The sequence below is a fragment of the Typopeltis vanoorti genome, chromosome 19 (genome assembly GCF_054136105.1).
Source record: "Typopeltis vanoorti isolate ZY-2024b chromosome 19, IOZ_Tvanoo_1.0, whole genome shotgun sequence".
In the NCBI taxonomy this organism is placed as follows: Eukaryota; Metazoa; Arthropoda; class Arachnida; order Uropygi; family Thelyphonidae; genus Typopeltis; species Typopeltis vanoorti.
Window position 1 is genome coordinate 78,186,559 of NC_143567.1, and position 20,744 is coordinate 78,207,302.

Here is a 20,744-nt window from a genome sequence, read left to right on the forward strand (position 1 = left end):
AGAGTGATGCCAAGAGGTCAGATTTGTCTTTAGATTTTGATGTCATCAGTCTATGAGATCGATGAAAACATAGTGGTAAGTTGTGTCCAGTAGTCTTAGTGATAGACCAGGATGCACAACTGTTATTTGAGGAGGTGTTTTCTGGATGAGTTTGAAATTTGTTAGTCATTTTTTTAAGTTGTGGACCAAACATCAAACTGCAGTTTTTGTCACAAGTCACTTATGGTATATATGATTTTTTTTATTTTTTATTTTTTAAATCCATATCCACTGTCCAAACCTCTATTTGGAGGTTTGGACAATGGATAGGGATTTTAAATGGAATGTGATATAAAGGGCTTAATTCCAGCAAGAAATCTTTGAGGAATTCACCTGGAGCAATTTTTTACTCATAATCCAATTATGAGTGAAAAAATGGAATTTCAAGTCATTCTACCTATTTTTATTTTTATTATAGTATCAAAATTAATCGGCATTCCATAGAAAATGAAACTAGGATAAAGGTGTAATGTGTGTTATTAAGAGAAGAGCTGACAAATATACCAGAGATGTTGGGTCAGGAATGTTGGAGATTATCTGTATTCTGGTGAGTAAACAGATGATTCTGTGTGAGATCATCGCTAATAGCAAATACTTCTTTCTTCTCCATCTCTGTTTTTCATGCTCCAAAACAGGAGAATGGGCCAAAAGAATACATGATGCCTCTTTGGCATCACTTCACAACCATAATACACAGGCTTCATATGCCTTAGCTGTTTTGGCCATAAATCCAAAACAACCAACCAGTCCTCCATCTTTGTTGGTACCCAGGAGACTTGCTGTTTAGAGCATGATTTTCTACAGTTGTTTGAAATGCAGAAAATTGAGTTGCAGGGATAAAAATTTGGTGAGATTGGAATGATTATCAGAAATTGGAGATCAATAGAGACAGCTGATGAATATAGCAGAATGGAGAAAGAAAAGTTTTGACTAAAGAAGTTCAGAACATACGAATGAGTAGGTGCTGGAAGGAATCTGATTACAGTTTAAACAGCTGAGATGAGAACTGGTTATTGTAGAAATTTAAGGTTTGGTGAAAAAATTCTTTCATGTTGCTTTTCAACTCTATAGGAATTTTGCAATTGCTGAATAAATTTATAAGAATGAATTCTTCACCTATGCCAATAATAACAATTGTAGTATCTTTAGCTGAATTTTCCACACCTTTTAATTGTTTTATTGGGTAACTTAATTGCATACTTGAACAGAATCTTAATTACTAGGGACTTCAGAAAACAACAACACTTCAGCATCTCTCTTTAGCCAGATGTTCCATTGGGGATAAAGGTTTGGAGTGTAAGTATATTTCTGCTTTATTTATTTTCTGAAAATTAAAAACATAATTTAATCCAGATTAACTTCTTTCTTAATCTGAATTACATTGTATTATATAAAGCATTATCTACTAAATATAGTTATAAACATTTTATTGTAAATCATTCTTAACCCCCCCCCCCCCACAATCTCATTTGGGATGCTATATTTGGGAGCCCTGGTTCTATGAAATTCTTTATTTTCAAATTTACTAGCATATATTAGTAGTTTCCTGATATGTATTCTCAGTGGGTATACAGGTTACTATGACAGTATGACATGATAAAGTTTTCATTATTACTAATCTCCTATCTACTATTTTTCTCCAAATTAGTCTATTACGTATAATCATTCCAGTATCATATCTAACATTTTAGTCTTCCATAGCACTTGTAATTAAATCATTCTGCCTAGATTTGTTCTTCCTCTGAATCTCTTTGTTGCTACTTTGACATAAGACCACCTGTTTCACAAATTTTTCTCTACTGTTGTGACTATAGTGATTATACCACCTTAGATAAGTCCTGTTCACGCATTCTTGAATGCTAACAATTTCAAGTTCTTTCTTTCATTTTTAATATGATTCTGCTATGATACCATCTCTTCACTCCACTAATCTTTCTCAGAACTCTCATATCTGCTGTTTGTAGTTTTTGATCAAGTGCTTTATTTCTAATCCAACTCTTAGATCAACCCAGTGCTGTATTGTATATGTTTAGTGTTCCACCCAACTTTTCCCCTATTCCATGCAAAGTTATTCAACTGGCTCCCCAAAATACCAGGTTTGCTTATTTTGTTGTCTATTTCCATATTTGATTTTGCAATCTTAATCTTACCTAAAAACTGTGCTGTAAATAGTTGAAATATTGTACTTGTTCTATAGGTTTTCCATTGAGAATGCAGCTAAGTTTTCTGTGTTTCTGCCAGTTTTCATAGATTTGGTTTTTTTATTGCTGAATTTTATGCCAAATTAGTTTCAACTGTAATTCAATTTAGTTATAGAATCCTGGAGACTTGTACTGGATGCATTTGGAAATTAACATCATCTTCATAAAGCAAAGAGCTTAGTTTGATATCACTGATTTTAATATCATAATACCATCAACTGGGGAGCCAGTTGATGATATTATGATAGGTTTAATGCCAATTTCTTTCATAATGTGATCCATATAGATGATGAATAAGAGTGGAGATAGTGTGCATCTTTGTCTTATACCTGATTTTCCATCAAACCATCTTCATGTATTTTTTCAGTTTTAACTGCTGGAACTAAAATTTTCAATTTTAACAACTTAAATATAGACTGTGTATTGCCCTGTATAATATTCGATTAAAATGCTTTTTCCCTGTGCACCTTGTTGTATGCATTTTCCAGATCTGCAAAATTTAAGTACAAATCTATGTCATATCCCCCAGGCTTTCTCAGCTATTTGTTGTAAAGTGAAAATGTGATATTGACAACTTCTATTTGGTCTGATCTCAGCTTGTTCTTCTTGAAGTTTCTCTTTTACAATTTTTCTTAGCCTCTTTTCAAGTAATCTTGCATAAATCTTACCTGGAATGCTTAATAGAGAAATTCCTCTTTAATTCTGACATTCTGGTGGGATTTATTTATTTATTCCCTTTTTTTTTATAGATGGGAACTATAAGAGCTCTACTCCAATCTTCTGGAATTCGACCTTCTGACCATTCCCTATGAATTATTCATTGTAACCATTGCCAAACTTTTATTATTATTATTATTATTACTATTATTATTAAGAGAGACTTCCAGGGAGTCTGGGATTCATTGGGGAAGGCCACATACTACATTCAGGAAACTACAAAGGACTTTTAAAATGGAATACTACAGAAGATTATTGAAGATATCATATTTAGACCATGTAAGAAATGAAGAAGGGAGGTAAAAGGTATATGATAAAAATAGGTATTGGGGAATATAATTACAAGATTGAGAAGGAAACAAATGAGATGAATTACATACAGTGTAAGATCCAAGTGAATCCCAGAACAGGTGGATTAGGATGACCAAGAGCTGTATGATTGAATGGAACATGCCGGTGGACAAATAGTACAGCCAGAGATCTCTTAAAAATTGTGATGATAGAAACCATTGGAAAATGCTTATGAACTCTGTTTGCTATGTGCTATCCAAATTTATTTTTTATTTATTTCATATCCAAACACAAGTAGTACAGTAGTAAGTGGTACATCATGATTTACAACAAATTAGGATACGTTATAATGAGATCAGCTTAGATTTGGTAGGTGAATTATACAGGGAATAATAATTAAATATGAAAAAAAAGGAAACTATTCATAACTTATATACAATAAACATGGTCAGATGTTTCTCCAGTATCTTGCACAATCAACTGCTCTTTCTGTGCAGGATATAAGGTCATCTTTTGCACAAGGTGATGGAAGAAAGGGACAAGAAAGAAGGTGTTCCATGGACTGGGTTGTCCCACACTCACAATTGTCTGGGCCAGTGAGGTAGCCCCATTCAATGAGGTTTTGTTTGCAGCGTCCTGTCGTCTGGAGTCTGTTGAGGCTTTTCCAAGCATTCCAGTCCAAGTGGGCATCACGTGGAAGATGTTTGGCTGTTGGAATACCAGTATTATTTTTGGGATATAATGCAAGCCATTGCTGAAGTCTTGTCTCTGGGAGGATTTTAGGTGGTTCAACAGTTGTCAGGAAGCTATGTCGGGATCTTAGTCTTTGGGGCACTGTGGTCTGGCCGAATAGTGGGTGGCATTCATTTGTCTGCTTCTTTCATCAGCTGAGAATGCAGATCTTCGAATTGAAGGGCATGCAATACCAGCCAAGTATACAGGTCTTTTAGTGGTGTTGGTTTCATGCATTCTGTAATTAAGTGGCAGCTTTCATTCAATGCTGGATCAAGTTTTTCAGCATGGCAGGATCTGGACCATACTGGGCCATCATTTTCAGCAGAAGAATAGCAAAGGGCCAAGGCAGAAGATCTCAGTGTGCTAGAGTCTGCACCCCATTTAGGAGGTAAGCTTTCTTAGTATGTTGTTTCTTGCATTCACTTTTGCCTTTGTTTTTTCTATGTGGGTTTTATATGAGAGGGTGCGATCGAGAGTCACACCGAGGTAGATTGGGTTCCAGGAATGTTCTATATTAGAGCCTTCCCAAGAAATCATCTTCTGCTTCCTGATATACTAGGAAGCAGAAGATGTTGAAAATTTTCCTGTATTGCCTCAGTTGATCTGCATTCACTTCCTGGTTAGCATGTAATCAGTTTCTAAATATTATAATGCTTAACTGTGTGTTGCTTTTGTAGATCCTGTTCATAAAAAGTCAATTTGTAAAGCTGAAAACAACACTGCACTTTCTGCTGCATTGTATACTGTGCCATTTCAACACTCAGCAGTACATTAGTAGTAGCAAGTTACCTACTCCAGATCATCTAAAATACCTAAAATGCTCAGTAATCACTGAGTTTCTGAAGCTTCCTTACATCAGGAAAATCTGCAGTGAACTTGTAGGAGTACAAGCATAGTTCGTTAGAGTGAATGTTGTTTAGAATAAACTTGGTGTACTTTTTTTGCACAAGACACTACTTCACACCTTCACAGGTGCTAACTCTATATAAAGCCCAAATCTTTCCAGCCATGGAATATTGCACCCATATTTGGGGTGGAGCACCAAAATTCTCTCTAAAATTGCTTGATTCTATCTAGAAGAGAGCAGTCCAGCTAATTAATGATTCCTCTCTCACATATCCACTTCAATCCTTCTCTTACATATGTTCAGTTTTTTGCCTTGTGCCTCTTCTACAGATACATTCATGACAGTACTCTTCTGAATTGGCCACTGTTATTCCTCCACTTTCCTCCAAAATCATTAAAACAGGTGCCACTGTTAACCAACACCTTTTTACAGTCCATCTTGAATTTCACTGAACCAACTTCACTGCCTCCTCCTTCATCTCATCTACTTCTGTCCTTTGGAACAGTCTTCCCCATTCTGCCTTCCCAAAAGATTACAATCCTCAGCTATTCAAGCAAAATGTGAACAAATTCCTCCTTTCTTCTATTCCTCTGGCCCACAGACAGCATTAATGTGCTGTCTTGTGGCCTTTCGTATGTGGATCAGATGAAAAAAAAAAAAAGATAGTGATAGCAGTATAACTATAAGACTTTGGTCAGATTTCTCATGAAGTTTGTTATGAGGATGATTACGATAGTGAAAGTTGGGTACAGCTGACTGTCATCCTAGTAGACTTATAGGGCAATGAGAATTTGGTCAGGAATTTTTAACAGTTTGTTATAATAGTGCTTGCTGCAGTGAGAGTCCACCAAGTCTAAAGAGATACAACTTAACTCTACTAGCAACAAAAAAAATTAGTCACTCTTAGAAGCAACTGCATAAGTTTTTTAACATCAAGAGATTTTGTTTTAGTAATGAAAAACCACATCACATAAACAATTTTCAGCTTCACAATGATGGGCCCTTTCTATGGAATGTTCAATGACTTATGGGACATCCTGTATCAATATTTTACAGGTGATGTTTAAAAAGTGAGACACATTTTGAGAAAAACATGGAGAAATAAAAATATTGTATCATTATTCACAAATGTTTCTGTGGATGAAATTATGGTACCTGTAGATAATCTGTTCCCTCAGGACATCTCTCAAATATTTAAACACTGTCTCAACTCAAATGTTTTCTGATGGAATGGGAAAATCTATAAACAACTTTCAGGCCTTGCAATGGGAAGCCCTCTATCTCTTCCTTGTGTTGACTTATTCATGGAAAACTTCGAAAAAGATGTCCTGTTATCTACAAATCCTAGACCATCACTTTGGTGGAGCTATGTAGATGACATATTCATAATATGGAAACACAGTGTGGCTAAGTTACACGATTTTCTGTCATCTATTTACTCCTTCCACCATAAAATCTAATTCACTTTAGAACTTGAAAATGAAGGAAAATTACCTTTTCTAGACATTCTAATTATGAAAAAAGCAGACGGAGGCATTTCTCTTAATGTATATTGTAAGCCAACTCATACAGGTCGTTATCTACATTTCTCCTTGTTGCACATATTTCACAAAAATTACATATTGTACATAAGCTGAAAAGAGGGTGATCTCGATTATAAGAGATCAGCTTCCGTGCTTCACATGTTTCTGTTTGACTTATATTTTTGTGTAATGGTTCCTATTTGGTGTTTTTAGTTATGTAATGATTCATATTTAACACTTGTTGCATATTCCTGCATATTTGTGTGTTCATCCTAACCCAGACAAAGCCACTTGCTTAAGTGGCAAAACTAGTAGTTTTAATTAAGTAATTATTACAACCTATAAACCCAATGTTAGTTATTTTTAATTACATTAGTTTTTTGGTCGAAAAAAATCAACATACTCATCATACCTAGAATATGTTGATGCAAAAAATTTTCTCTCAAAAAATGTTGTGGAGTTTCTCTTATTTCTTTCAGGGCATTCAAGGTGCTGTTCATTTGGTATTTTGTTTAACTAAGTGGAAAGTTTGTAGTTTGCCTTTCGTGTATAAAGTTAAACAATCTAAGAGAAATGGATTCTTATTGTAGTCTTCATTTTCTATAAAATAACACATATGCCACAATAGATAACTTTTTAATATGTAAATATGAATATTCCACAAGTTTCACTATAAGAAAGTCTTAATTTTCTTTAACAAGTGTTTGACGTTGAGATGATGCTCAACGTCAAACACTTTTCCACTGCATATTTCCTCTAAGTGCATTACTACTGCAGAGGGGTTGTTAATAAATGCTCTGTCATCTTACTCTATTAGACATTATTGAATGTAGATAATTAAGGATTTTTGTTTGTAGCATAGTTGTTACTTGTCTTAAATCTTTTAATCTTACTCTCTCTCTCTCTCTCTCTATATATATATATATATATATACAGTTATCCCTCGACTTACATCCATTCGAGTTATGTTGTTTCGAAGATATGCCGTGATCCCATAAGGGAATAAATAACATTTTCGGCCATACTTTCGAACAAGACGCAAGGCGAGCGTAGGGTAAAGCATGCATAGTGGCAACAGCGCCTTTAGCGGTAGCCTCCCTCTGCAGTTGGCACGTGTCTTCAACAGTTCTTGTGTTGATTTTGTGTTTGAGAAATGGGTTATTTGTGTATTTATCGTTAGTTATTTCGCGATGTTTTGTGCAATATGGCCCCTACACTCACAATTAAAAAGCCTAGTGAAGAATCACAGAAAAAGAGGCGAGCAATTGACCTTATAAAGCAACATGAAGCTGGTAAGCCTGTCAATGTGATCGTACATGACTTTGGATGGTCTCATTCTACAGTGACGACCACTTTGAAAAATAAGGATAAAATCATAGAGGCTGTGAAAGGATCTGCTTCCATTAAATCGACGATAGTGACGAAACAACGATGAGATCCTATCGGTAATATGGAAAAGCTACTTGCATCATGGATATAGGACCTGAACCAAAAGATCATACCCCTTAGCACTGTGACCATAATTGCTAAGGCACTAAGTCTCCAACATGTTGAAGGAGAAAGCAGAACCCGATTATGACTTCGAATTCAACGCTTCTTCTGGTTGGTTCATGAGATTCACGCAGCGTTTTGCGCTGCATAATGTGAAAATGTATGGGAATTTGCAAGTGCTGAGAAGACTGCCAAGGAGTTTGTGGAAAAATTGGATAAAATTATTATGGAGAAGAATTATTTGCCACTGCAAATATTTAATATGGATGAGACGTCCTTGTTTCGGAAAAAATGACCAAGCGGACATTCATCCACAAAAAGCTAAAATCTACACCTAGTATCAAATCTCTTAATGCTCATATTATGATTCGGTTATGAGTAATGTGGCTGGATATAAACTGAAACCATTTGTAATATGGCACAGTGAGAATCCATGAATCTTCAAAAACATTAGGAAACATACTTCCAGTTCATTATCGGAGCAATAACAAGTCATGGATGACTCAAAAATTGTTTGAGGATGCCTTAATCAACTTTATGCGAGCGAAATAAATAGCTATTGTGTGAAAGAAAATGTAGAATTTATAATTTTATTAATTCTAGATAATACTCCAGGTCATGTCTTATACAACTTATAGTGGTGATCTTCACCAAGTTCAAGGTCGTGTTTTTCCCTCCAAACGCTACTTCATTGATCCACCCAATGGATCAAGGAGTTCTTGCAGTGTTTAAGGCTTATTATCTACGGAGAACTTCGCTCTCCAGCCAAAAGGCTGCGGGGTTGAATCCTGCTATGGGCATGGATATTTGTGAGTCTGTGGAAATACCAGTAGTGGTCGGTGGTAGATGGCATTGGTGTAGTTGCAGTCAGTTGGTGATTAAATGGTTGAGGCAGAGTTGTAGAACAGGTGCCTTCCCTCGATGAGTCCTTGTACTCCCTGCAGGTGTCAAATAATAATAATAATAATAATAATAAAGTCAGAAATGTAGATGATATTCAACAAGAAGTGCTCAAGTATGAAGGTTTAAAAAGTCTTACAGTGGCTGCACTGCATAGTTCAGAAGGCCTGGGCAGAAGGACGAATTCCTGATGATTGGAGTAGAGCTTTCATAGTACCCATATATAAAAAGGGAAATAAAACTGAATGTGAGAATTACATTCAGTTTTATTTTATTACTGAGTGTTCCTGGTAAGATTTATGCAGGTACACTTCAGAAACGATTGAGAAGAATTGTGGAAGCTTGGTGAAGAACAAGCTGATTCAAGCCAAATAGAAGCTGTCAGTATCTGATTTCACTTTGTTATATTCACATGAGAAATCATGAGAATATAATAAAGATCTGTATTTAAGTTTTGTAGTCCTGCAAAAGGCATATGACAAGGTGCCAAGAGGAAAGTTATTCAAAATGCTACAGTTATATGGCATGCGAGAAGTATTCTATGAGGGAGGATGTAAAGGAGTTGTAGAAGAGGCAAAAACTGAAGATAGAGAAGGTGAAGATTGTAAGTCTCCTACCACGCTATGATAGAGGCGAACTGAGGATGAGGGCATCGATAGCCAATGAGTCTATATGTAGATTGTGCAAAAGAAATGATGTAGAATTTGTGAATCTGTGGTCTCTGTTTGACAGAAAGAACGATTTGTATAATTCAGATGGAGTACATCTGAATGGTTTTGGTGTTGTCTGGAGAGAGCTTTTGCTTACAAAGCATGCTGACATGCAAATTCAGGGAACTTAAGCAATTAAGGTGGAAGCAAGTGAGTTTGTGTGAAGGCAACCATGAAGCGAGCGAGTGTGAGAATGACCAAGTGAGGAATCTAGTCTCTCAAGCAAAAATATTGAATAGGTTAGTCAATTCAGAAAGTAAAGGTGGGCATGGGAATAAAGGGATGTTGCTGTTTTTATATGCTAATGCCAGAAGTATGAACAAGAGGGACGAGTTTTTTGGCATTGATTAGTACAATCTTGCCAAAAGTTATAGGCATTAGTGAAACTTGGCTAACAGCAAATGATGTAGTTACAGGAGTTGAATGTGAAGGGTTTAATATTTTCAGGGAAGATAGAGAAGATAGGATGGGGGGGGGAGGAGTGCTGTTGATGATAGCAGATGAATTGCAACCAAAAAGAATAGGAGGCAGGCAGAAAAGTGGCTGTTCATTGAAGCAATCTGGTGTGAGATTAAGACCAGTAAGACAAAATATACAGTTGGTTGTTGCTGTAGGCCAGGGAGTTTCACAGATGATCTGGAAGACATGCATCGCCAAATTAGTACAATGAGTACAGGTCGAGTGATTATTATGGAGGACTTAAACTATGGAGATATAGACTGGAAAGAAGAAAGATCATATAGCAGAAAGGAAACAGAATTTATACACATGCTGAGAGATAATTAATTAAGGCAGCATGTGATGGAGGGGACTATGGGTAGGAGAGTCTTGGATCTGGTCATCAGATCAGATCGGATCATAACCAACTTGACAACATTGCCTCCAGTTGATGAAAGTGACCATGTGGTCTTGACTTGAGAAACTGTAAAACATGAGGAATATTCTATCAAGAAGGGGTATTTGTGGAGCTACAGAGCAAGTGATTATGACATGCTTAGGAAGAAGCTTAATACTGTACCATTGCATAAAACACTGCAGGGTAAAGATGTTAGTAGTGCATGGGATATAGTTAAGAGTCATATAGAGGAAGCAGTATTAAATTGTATACCTTGGGTAAGGAGGGTTAATCGAGTAGGAGTTAGATGGATAAGTAATATCATTAAGCATGAGCTGCAGAACAAGAAAATTCTGTGGAAGGAATATAAAGAGAAAGAAGGTGACCAGCAAATGCATGAACAGTACAAGAATCAGGCAAGGAAGGCAAAATCAGATTATGAGAAGAATTTTGCCGAGCAGGCCAAAGAGTTCTTTAGTTATACGGCAAGTAAGAGGAAGAACGACTATGGAAGATTAACCTTAATGAGGGATGATGGTCATGAGGAGACGGAAGCGGATATAATAGTTATTGAATGACCACTTTGCAAGCATATATCTTCCTGGTGAGGTTACTGCTTTAATCTATGTGACAGACACTAATGTGGAAACAGAGGTGGATGAATTGGAGGTTCTTACGATATTGCAGAATCTCAATGTAAATACAGCTGTAGGATTAGATAGGATATCAGCTAGGGTTTTGCAAGAATGTGCAAGAGAACTGGCAGTGCCTCTGACTAAAAGTCTCAACTCTTGTAGAGTTCCAAGGGAGTGAGAGGACAAAATTATTCCTTTGCATAAAGGAGGTTCTAAGACTACAGTAGCAAATTATAGACTATGAGTATCTCAGGCATGGTGGTAAAAGTATTAGAAATATTGGTAAAAAAAAAGATAATTCAAGAATGGATAGATAAAAATATGATACTGTATGAGAATCGACATGGCTTTGTGAAGGGTCGGTCATGCCTTAGTAATTTACTAACTTTTAATAATAGAGTAATAGATGAATTGGATAAAGGAAAGGACTACATGATGAGTTTGCTGGATTTTTCAAAGGCATTTGACAGAATACCACATGAAATTGTTACACAAATTAGAACAAATGGGGATGGATATGACACTAGTTAAGTGGATAAGAGAGTGGCTGCAGGACAGATATCAAAAAGTGGTATATGGAGAGGCAGAATCGAGGTAAAAACAGGTGACTAGTGGTGTGCCACAAGGTTCAGTGCTTGTACCATAACTGTTTAATTTATACATAAATGATATAGGAAATAACTTGAAAGAAAATACTCTGTTGTTTGCTGATGATGCGAAATTAGGTAGAGTAATAGTTAATCAAGACGATGTGGTGAGCCTGCAGGACGATTTAAACAGGCTGTTAGTATGGGCAAAAGTTAATGAGTGTCAGTTTAATGTTGTAAAATGTAAAGTTATGCACTTTGGGATAAATAGATTACAAACCATTTAATCACATTGATGGCACCGTACTCCAAGAAATAGGTGATGCAATAGATTTAGGAGTGTTGGTAGACAGAGAGTTAAGGTTTAGAGGACATATTGCTGAGGTAGCACATAAAATTATTTGGCTAGTGACGAACACATTAACAAGTTTTTTATGTTCAGCCCATACAACACAAGTGGTTGGTAGATTAACCTATAGTACATTAGTACTGTATGGGTTGGGAAAGAAGGTACTTGTTCACATTGGATTTGATTGACTGTATGTTGTATTCCTTAGGGAACACATCAAAGGGCAAGACTGTTCCATAGTACAGCAATTACAGGGATGAAGGAGGAGATGAAGAAACTTGTTCTGTGGGTTTCAAGGTACATTGCGTAGAGATGTTGAGCAGCAGCTGCACGTGTTCGAATGAGCTTAGTGCTAAGTGGGGGAATTATTGATGCTATTTAGGATGAACATTTTCCATAGAAATATTTGTAGAAAACACATAGTGCGGAGACCAATCATCTGTGCAAAAGTGGGGGGGGGGGTGAGTTGGTAAAAGACGGGTCATTAAGTAGAGATAAAGAAGTTGTAATTCCTGTGTATAAGGCCTTGGTATGCCCACATTTGTGCACAAGTCTGGTCCCTCGGGTTTCGTGGGAATGAGGAAAAGTGGAGAGCATTCAGAGGCAAGTGGCCTGTGGAATATTCCCTATGAGGATAGATTGAAGGTGTGTGGATTACAGAAGTTGGTTGGTAGGAGAAAAAGAAGGGATATGATAGAAACATTTAAGTTTCTTAAAGGCTTTTATCATGGACAGAAAAAATTACCAATGAAGATGTCTTAAAATCCATTGGCAAAGCTAAACATCTTGTACAAATAATCAAGAAACGAAAAACATCATATCTTGGACACATCATGAGAAACAGCAAATACCAACTTCTACAAACTATTTTGGTAGGAAGAATTGATGGCAAAGGAACTAGAGGAAGAAAAAGAATATCATGGTTTGACAACATCAAGACGTGGACAGGAAAGAGCAGTGCACAACTGCTCAGATTAGCACAAGAGCGCAGTTTGTTCGCCAAGATGGTCGCTGACCTTCGATAGAAGATAGCACAATAAGAAGAAGAAAGGCTTTTATAGGATAGATGGAGAGAAAATGTTTCAGCATGTGGCTAGAGGGACCAGAACAATGGGTCATCCCTGAAAGTTGAATAAAGGTGTGGTCAGTAGGGGTGTGAGGACTAGATTTTTTGCTTGCAGAGTGGTGAATGAGTGGAATGGGTTGCCAGAGTCAGTTATGAGTGCATTGTCTGTTAATGGGTTCAAGGAGAGGTATGATAGATTGTGTTGATAGATTGGGTCTCCCACAATGAGTCTTTGGACTTCATAGAGATGCCCCTATAATAATAATAATAATAATAATAATCGATTGGGTATTATATCAAGCAATACTTAGCCTTTATTTGAGTTGTAAGTCAGCAGTTAGAATTGAAGGAAGTACAGGAAAATGGTTTGATGGTAAATCTGGTGTCAGACAAGGATGTACATTATCCCCCTCTGTTATTCATTATCTGTATGAATCACATTATGAAGGAAAGTGGTATTAAACCTGATATCATAATTGGAAATGTTAATCTCAGATCTTTACTCTGTGGATGATGTACTTTTCTGCACAGTTAGCCTAGTGGCTTTGCGCTTTGCAACCATATGCCTGAGGAAGGAGTGTCCTAGGTTCGATTCCCGTTGACGCGCGAGTAACTTAAGGATCTTCCTCAGCCATAGCCAAGTTAGCCGGTCTTGGGTGTGGACAGCAGGGTTTTTTCTGCCAGTTTATCTGGAGTTTTTCATCCTATAAGCAGGCAAACCAGTCTCGTGAACACACACGGATTACAGTCAGGAATACTAACCCAGCCATAGGGCATGATTCGTCAGCCTATGCCGGTTCTGGAGCCCAGTTAAAATTTGGGGAGACTAGATGGTGCTGTACCGCCCTGTAAAAGGAGACTCACGGCTACTGTACCATCACACGGAAAGGAAAGGTTATACTTTTAAATAAATCTGGTACAAGTGTGCAAGATTCCCTGACTAAATTGAATAACTGTTGTAATAGATTTGATATGAAGGACAGCAATAACAAGACAAAGACAATGAAAATAGGCAGAAACATTGAAAATATCAACCGCATTGTGAATGGAGAACCTGTAGAACAAGTAAACCATTTCAGCTACCTAGGCACAATTTTTAATGAAGATGGTAAATTAAATATGGAAATAGACAACAGAATCAACAAAGCTGGTATGTCAAGTGAATAAATTTATATGGAATAAGAGAGAAATTAGTCAAAACACTTAAGGTAGATGCATACAAGAAAGTTTTTAAACCAATTTTAAGTTTAGATCCGAGAGCTGAGTTAGAAATAAAACATTTACCAAAGACTAGATACCGCAGATATGAGAGTCCTGAGAAAGATTAGGGGCATGAACAGATAGCATCAATGGGAATATCATATTCCCATTGATGATATCTCTGCCAGGTTGGCAGGAAAAAGACCCAGAGGAAGACCAAGATATAGGTGGATTGATACAGTAAAATGTGCCTTAGATGACAGAAATCTAAAATCTGATTATGTTGGAGTTTTGTCAGGTGACGGATTGATTTGGAGAAAAATTATTGATAGGAAGTTAGTAATGATGTGAGTTTTTCATGTAGTATTATTATATCCTGTACACCCCATCAGGGTACATGTCAGGAATTTGATGATAATGATGGTATAATTCTTAGTACTCTCCTTTGCACTTTCTCCTGTATCAGAATTGTAACAGATACCAGGAGACCAGACCTGCACACAATAGTCCAAGTGAGGTCTTATCGTATGAGGCATCGTAAAAGGTAAAATGTGGCATCCTTATCTTTAAATGTCAGTTCATTTCATCATTGCAGCTATCCTCTGAGTTGTATTTGCAATCTTTGCGGTATGACTCTTGAACTTCAATTTCCTATCTACTAAAATTCCAAGACCCTTAGCCTGATTAGTTTCTTCTAGCATAATTCCACCAATATAATATGCAATTGGGTATCTAATCATGCCAAAGGGCATGACCTGACATTGAACTGGCACCCATTTGCTAATGCCCACTATTCCAGCCTTTTCGAATCGTTCTGTAAGTCTTGCATATTAACAGTACTCCTGATTACCTATCGTTGCATCAGCAAATAGCTATATGTTGCCTGTCAAATACTTCCCAATGTCATTAATGTAAATATTGAAGAACAGTGGACCAAGGAATGATTCTTGTGGTACACTACTGGTTACCTTAAAACTTGCAAACTAATATCCTTCATCTACCACTTTTGTGATACCTGTCAGTCAGCCATCCTCTTATCCTTGCTAATATTTTATAATTCAAACTCATATTCTTCAATTTATGCAGCAGTGTTTCATGCTGTATTCTGTCAAAAGCCTTAGCAAAATTCAAAAGTATCATAGTGTATTCATTCTCATTGTCTAGCTCAGTGGTTCTCAAATCTGGGTGCCACAAAGGTGCCACGAAATTTTGAATCTTTTATTTGAAAAAAGCAAAATATTCAATTGCCACAAATAACTAAATCAAAAACAAAAAAATTATATATTTTGATTTTAATGGATGAAGCATATATAAAAATTATAATTTTTTGTATCACTCTTATGTTATATCCTGGGATTTCATTAGATCACCGCGTATCATAGTAACTAGATATGTGACGGCACATAAATACTGGGGAAAATGAACTAATGAATGGTTAGTTGTCCTGTCTGTTTGAGTATTTCTCTGTTCAGTGTGACAAGTATTATACATGATCATTTCCCCTAAACAAAAATCATGAGTTGTTTGTCATCGGTGAGAATAAAGGAAGTACGATATTAAAGTCATTAAATTCAGTGAGTAGAGGTTTTTCTTATTGTTATATATTCCAACTATAACGAGAGACATCATAAACAAATGTTTTTCCTTTTTAGTTTACATAAAATCTGTTTTCTTTTAAACACGCTTTCCTTCATATCTTTAGTATCTGTAATATCAATTTATTTATGGGTTATATATGCGAGTCTTTTAGAATCAATTAATCAGCACTTTACTCTCTATAAAAAAGCTAATAATACTAGGGGTGCCGTGAAATTTATTTATTGATTTTAGTGTGCCGCCAGACAAAAAAGTTTGAGAACCACTGGTCTAGCTAAAGGGTACTATTATTATACGAGAGGAGGGTGAAAAGTTCTGATGAACATCTAGTACAAAAATGGTATTAAATAACTGATATAAATACAAGAAAGAAAAGAACAAATGATTCCAATTTCATGAAACATGGCAGATTAATGGTTTTAAGATGTATTTTATCTTGTGGTCATATCAGTTGCTTTAATATCTTTTTTTTTTCTAGGTGTTTATTAGAATCCTCCCCCTCCCCCCGCTCCCTTATAGAATGTGAGCCAGTTGCTAAAACATGACCCTCCCTTAGTAAACCCATGCTGTTCATTGCAAGTAAAGACAAGTAAAGATTCTCTGTCAACCCATTTCTGAATGCAAGCTCTAACTGACTTTTCCAAAATCTTCACCACCACTCCCGACATACGGTCTATGCACCACCATTGTGCAATGGGATTATCATACATTCTTTCTACTCCTGCAGAATCTGACATGTTCTGTTTTTCAAAATATATGGCCTGGTGAATGGAATAGCCAGTTCAGCTGAATGCTCTTTTAGCATCTGTGCTGATATCCCATTAATCTGTGTTGCTGAATTCTTATTCAGTTTGTGCAACAGCTCTAATACTTCCTCTTCATACAGCTGAGTTTCTTCATTCAGTGAAGAGATAGCAGTGAGCTCAATGTTTCATACACCAGGTTGATAGTGTTTAGCAAAATGGGCACTCATTAGTTGAACAACTTCTTCTGCATCTGTCATCCTTACACCATCTGCATTCAGTAGAGTTATTCTTTCATATTCATTGTTTCTTCATACAACAGTTGTGTGGCCTGCATCTTATAAATTTTATAGTGGATATCATTCTTATGTACATGGTATTCCTTCCATCATCATTTTCTTATGAATCTCTTGCTCGATAAGATTACATATCCATTTGACTCCTACCCTATTTATTGGTCTAACTCTTGGAACACATTGTAAGCCAGAAAAGTTGTGTTTTTTTCTGAATGTCAAAGACATCTATGATAACCTGGGTAAAAAGTAGTAATAACTTTTCTTGCTTACATAAGTTATTCATTGTTTATTTTATTTATGTACTTATTTTTCCAGAAAAGGAATGGTGGTCTCTGGTTAAATGAGATAACAGCATGCTGTTATCTCATTCATCTCAACAGAATGCTGTTGAGCATTCTGTTGCCTGAAAATATACAGAAAAAAAAATCACCTGTATATTTTTTAAAGTACAGCATAGGGAATTGCACCTCAGTCTTAATGTTATTTCAGACAAAGTTTTGACTAAAAGCCAAATAATACTATGTAGTATCATTTTCATTGAAGACTGTTCTCTTTAAAAAGTGAATTAATCATATCTATAAATAATCCCACCACTCTTTCAGTTTGGATGCAACGTGATCTGTTTACTTCTGTTTTAAGTGCTTACAAAAAACATTTCTGAAAACATCCTTTTTTCTTGTGACTTTTCAAGAATAGTTCACTGTCCCAAATGTAATTATTATTATGTGACGCCTGTAAAGAGTCCAAAGTTTTATCGAGATAGGGCACCTACTTCTACAACTCTCTGCCTCCACTACGATTACCAACCATACTGAACTGCCACTACCATCATCATTTACACCAATGTCATCTACTGCCCACCACCACCACTAGTATATTTTTGTCTGTAAATTGCGTGTGTTCTCAAGGCCAATTTGTCTGTATCTGTGATGAAAAACCTGAGTTTCCAGGAGGGGGGAACCCTGCTACCTCCATATGAGATCAGATAACTCACCTTCAACTTAAAAAGCCCATATAAAGATTCCTCTCATCAAGACAAGAATCGACTCAGGCCTTTTCCAATCGAAGTGTGCAACGTACCATCATTCTTCCAATTGTGCTATGGAGTGTCCATAAGTCTGCTGTCCCAGAGGAAGGATGAACAAGATAATTCAAGATGAGCAAGAAGACATAAGGAGAATGTAAGGACAAATATCAGGAGATTATTGAAGAGAGAGTGAAAGATATCCGTATAGTGGACAAGGCTGTCAGTGTGTTGTCAATGTATGACAATGATGAGTTAAGATGGAGAGCCAGAATCATAAATGGTATGCCAATAGAGCTGTGTGAAGAGAAGGGAATACAGTTTGTGGATGTATGGCATGTGTTTGAGGGAAGAATGGAATTATACAGGCATGATGGGTTGCATTTGAATGGCTTTGGAGTGAGTGCACTGGAGAAACTGGATCAGAAGAAAGAGATGAAGAGACAGAAGAGAGAAAGATGAAGTGGTATTAAAGAGACAGAATGGAAATGCAAGAGGAACTGTTAAACGTGGGGAGCCTGAATAGACAGGGAGACATGGCACAGGGAGAGTGAATGTTGGAAGTAGTAGTGAATGTATGTATGGGGATGACATAGAAATGGAATAGATTGGGATGTGGGTGGGAAAGATGAGGCTGAGCATATATATTTGGTAAGCAGTGATAAAGGTGATTAGGCAAAGACAGGCCTAATCACCTTTATTAGGCCTGTCTTTGCCTGTCTAACAAGTGGTTTGGATAGGACTGTTATAGACCTAAAATGAACTGTGTTTATTTACAAATGCCATAAGCATCACAAAGAGAATGGTTTCATTGATTGAATTTATTTGCCCTAAAATCATTGGAATAAGCGAAACATGATCAAATGAAGATGATAGGATAGAAAAGACAAGAAGGGAGGTGGAGGTCTGCTGATGATTGCAAAAGAATTATGTCCATGGATGGTAACATGAAAGAGGGAAATAGTGGCAGTGGTTATAAGGAAGTGTGGTGTGAGGTTGAGGTTGATAGGAAGACATATTTAGTTGAATGTTGCTATAGGCCAGGGAATGTAGAGGGTGGTGATGAAGAAATGTTTAAACAACTTGGTTAGTGAACAAAAGAAGGGTAATCATCCATTTTACATCTACCTTATTCAGCCTTATGACCGGAATGCATTTACACATTGATGCTATTATGATTTTAATTATGGTTATATAGATTGGAATGGAGAGATAACATTTGGGAATAAGGAAAATTAATTTCTTGAGTTTTTGAGAGACAATTGTTCCATGTAGCATGTAAAGGAGGGCATCCGAGGATCAAGAGTTTTAGATCCGATCATTAGAGGATGTAATTCGGAGTTGGGTTTTGCACTTTCCTTCAGTTGGTGAGAGTGGCTATGAAGTGATCCCCTGTGTTCTGGCTAGCCATATGTATGTAGACTTCTGGGAGAAAAGGATATATGTGGAGGTGTATGGTTGATGATTATGACAAGCTTAGGAGACAGCATGGAGCTATAGCATGGAATGACCAGTTTAGTGGTAAGGAAATTAATGCTGCTTGGGAACTGACAAAGAAATACATTATAGCATCAATGTGTAAATGCATTCTGGTCATAAGGCTGAATAAGGTAGGTGTAAAATGGATGATTGAGGGGCTTTTCAACCAAATTCCAGGCCCTCTATTCAAACTGGAATAATGTAACCTGGAACTGGGATATGTGGTTAAAATTCAAACAGGCAGTAAAACAGAATATGATTGAATGAGGAAAGGAACAGGCTGTATAAAGAGAGAAGCTGGTTTTTAACAAACCAGCACAATGGTATAGAATGCAGCAGCATCATTAGAAATGTTAACATAGAGATGGAAGTGAAAAGGCAGAAACAAGTGGAAGAAAGCTATTTTAAAATAAGAATACAGCAGAAGCAGTTAGCAGAGAGTCCATCAGCTGCATTCTTCAATAGACAATTCATTAAATTCCTTGAAGAAAGGACTATCACTGAGATCTGTGTTGATGGTGAAGACATGTCTACCACTCAAGCCATTCTTGACTACTTTCAAAAACACTATAAAAATCTGTTTGAAGACAATAGTACTGTAGGAAATTATAACTTTTGGAACATTAATGGCTTTCTTGTTCATATCCAAGATGGACTTGACATACCCATTACATCATCTGAATTTACCACAGCCTATAAAGAATGCCAAATAAGAAAATCCCCTGGACCCAGTGGTCTAGTGATAGAACTTTACCGCGAGCCTGAGATTTTATTCTTTCCATTCTAGTTATGCTGTTTAATTCTTTTCTCTTGTCAGGACACATACCAAGTGAATTTGTAGCAAGCCATACAGTCTTCATTCCAAAACTCAATAGAGATCATATCTTAATCAGCAGCTGGAGACCTATTTCAGTATCTAATACTGTCTACAAGATATTTTTCTACATTATCAATAACAGGCTCAAAGTAGGAATGAGATACATGTCTCCATAGTGCAATTGGAAGAACGACAGTACGTTGCACCATTTGATTGGAAAAGGCTTAAGTTCGATTCTCGTCATGATGGGAGGAATCTTTATATGCTTTCTTTTTAATTGAAGGCGAGTTAGCTAATCTCATGGATGTAGCAAGTGTTTTCTCCTGGAAACTCAGGTTTTTCATCCTGTATACAGACAAATCAGCCTTCAGAACACATGCAATTTATGGACAAAAAAAAAATTGGTGATGTGTGCAGTAGATGGCGTAGATGTAGATGATGATGGTTGTAGTAGTTGGTGAATTAAGTGGTGAAGATGGAGATTTGTAGAGTAGGTTCCCTCCCTCACTGAGTCTTTGGACTCCTTGGAGGAGTCACAAAATAATAAATAAATAATAAAATATATAATTAAAAGCACATAGGTGTATGGAGTTCCAGGCTGAACAGTAGAATTTAATCTGTTTCTGCTACGTGATCTATTCTACTTAGTTAATACAAAAAAGC

The 20,744-nt window shown here is 36.6% G+C and overlaps 1 protein-coding gene across 1 annotated transcript in view; it reads left to right on the forward strand.

Annotated features, from left to right (window-relative positions):
* The window catches only part of LOC150096275 (centrosomal protein of 78 kDa-like), a 249,593-nt gene that overhangs the window by 68,582 nt on the left and 160,267 nt on the right, over positions 1-20,744 (forward strand). The window contains exon 4 of the mRNA XM_090409311.1: positions 1,263-1,335. Within this exon, the coding sequence (XP_090265437.1) occupies positions 1,263-1,335 (73 nt within the window). The remainder of the gene's footprint in view (positions 1-1,262; positions 1,336-20,744) is intronic.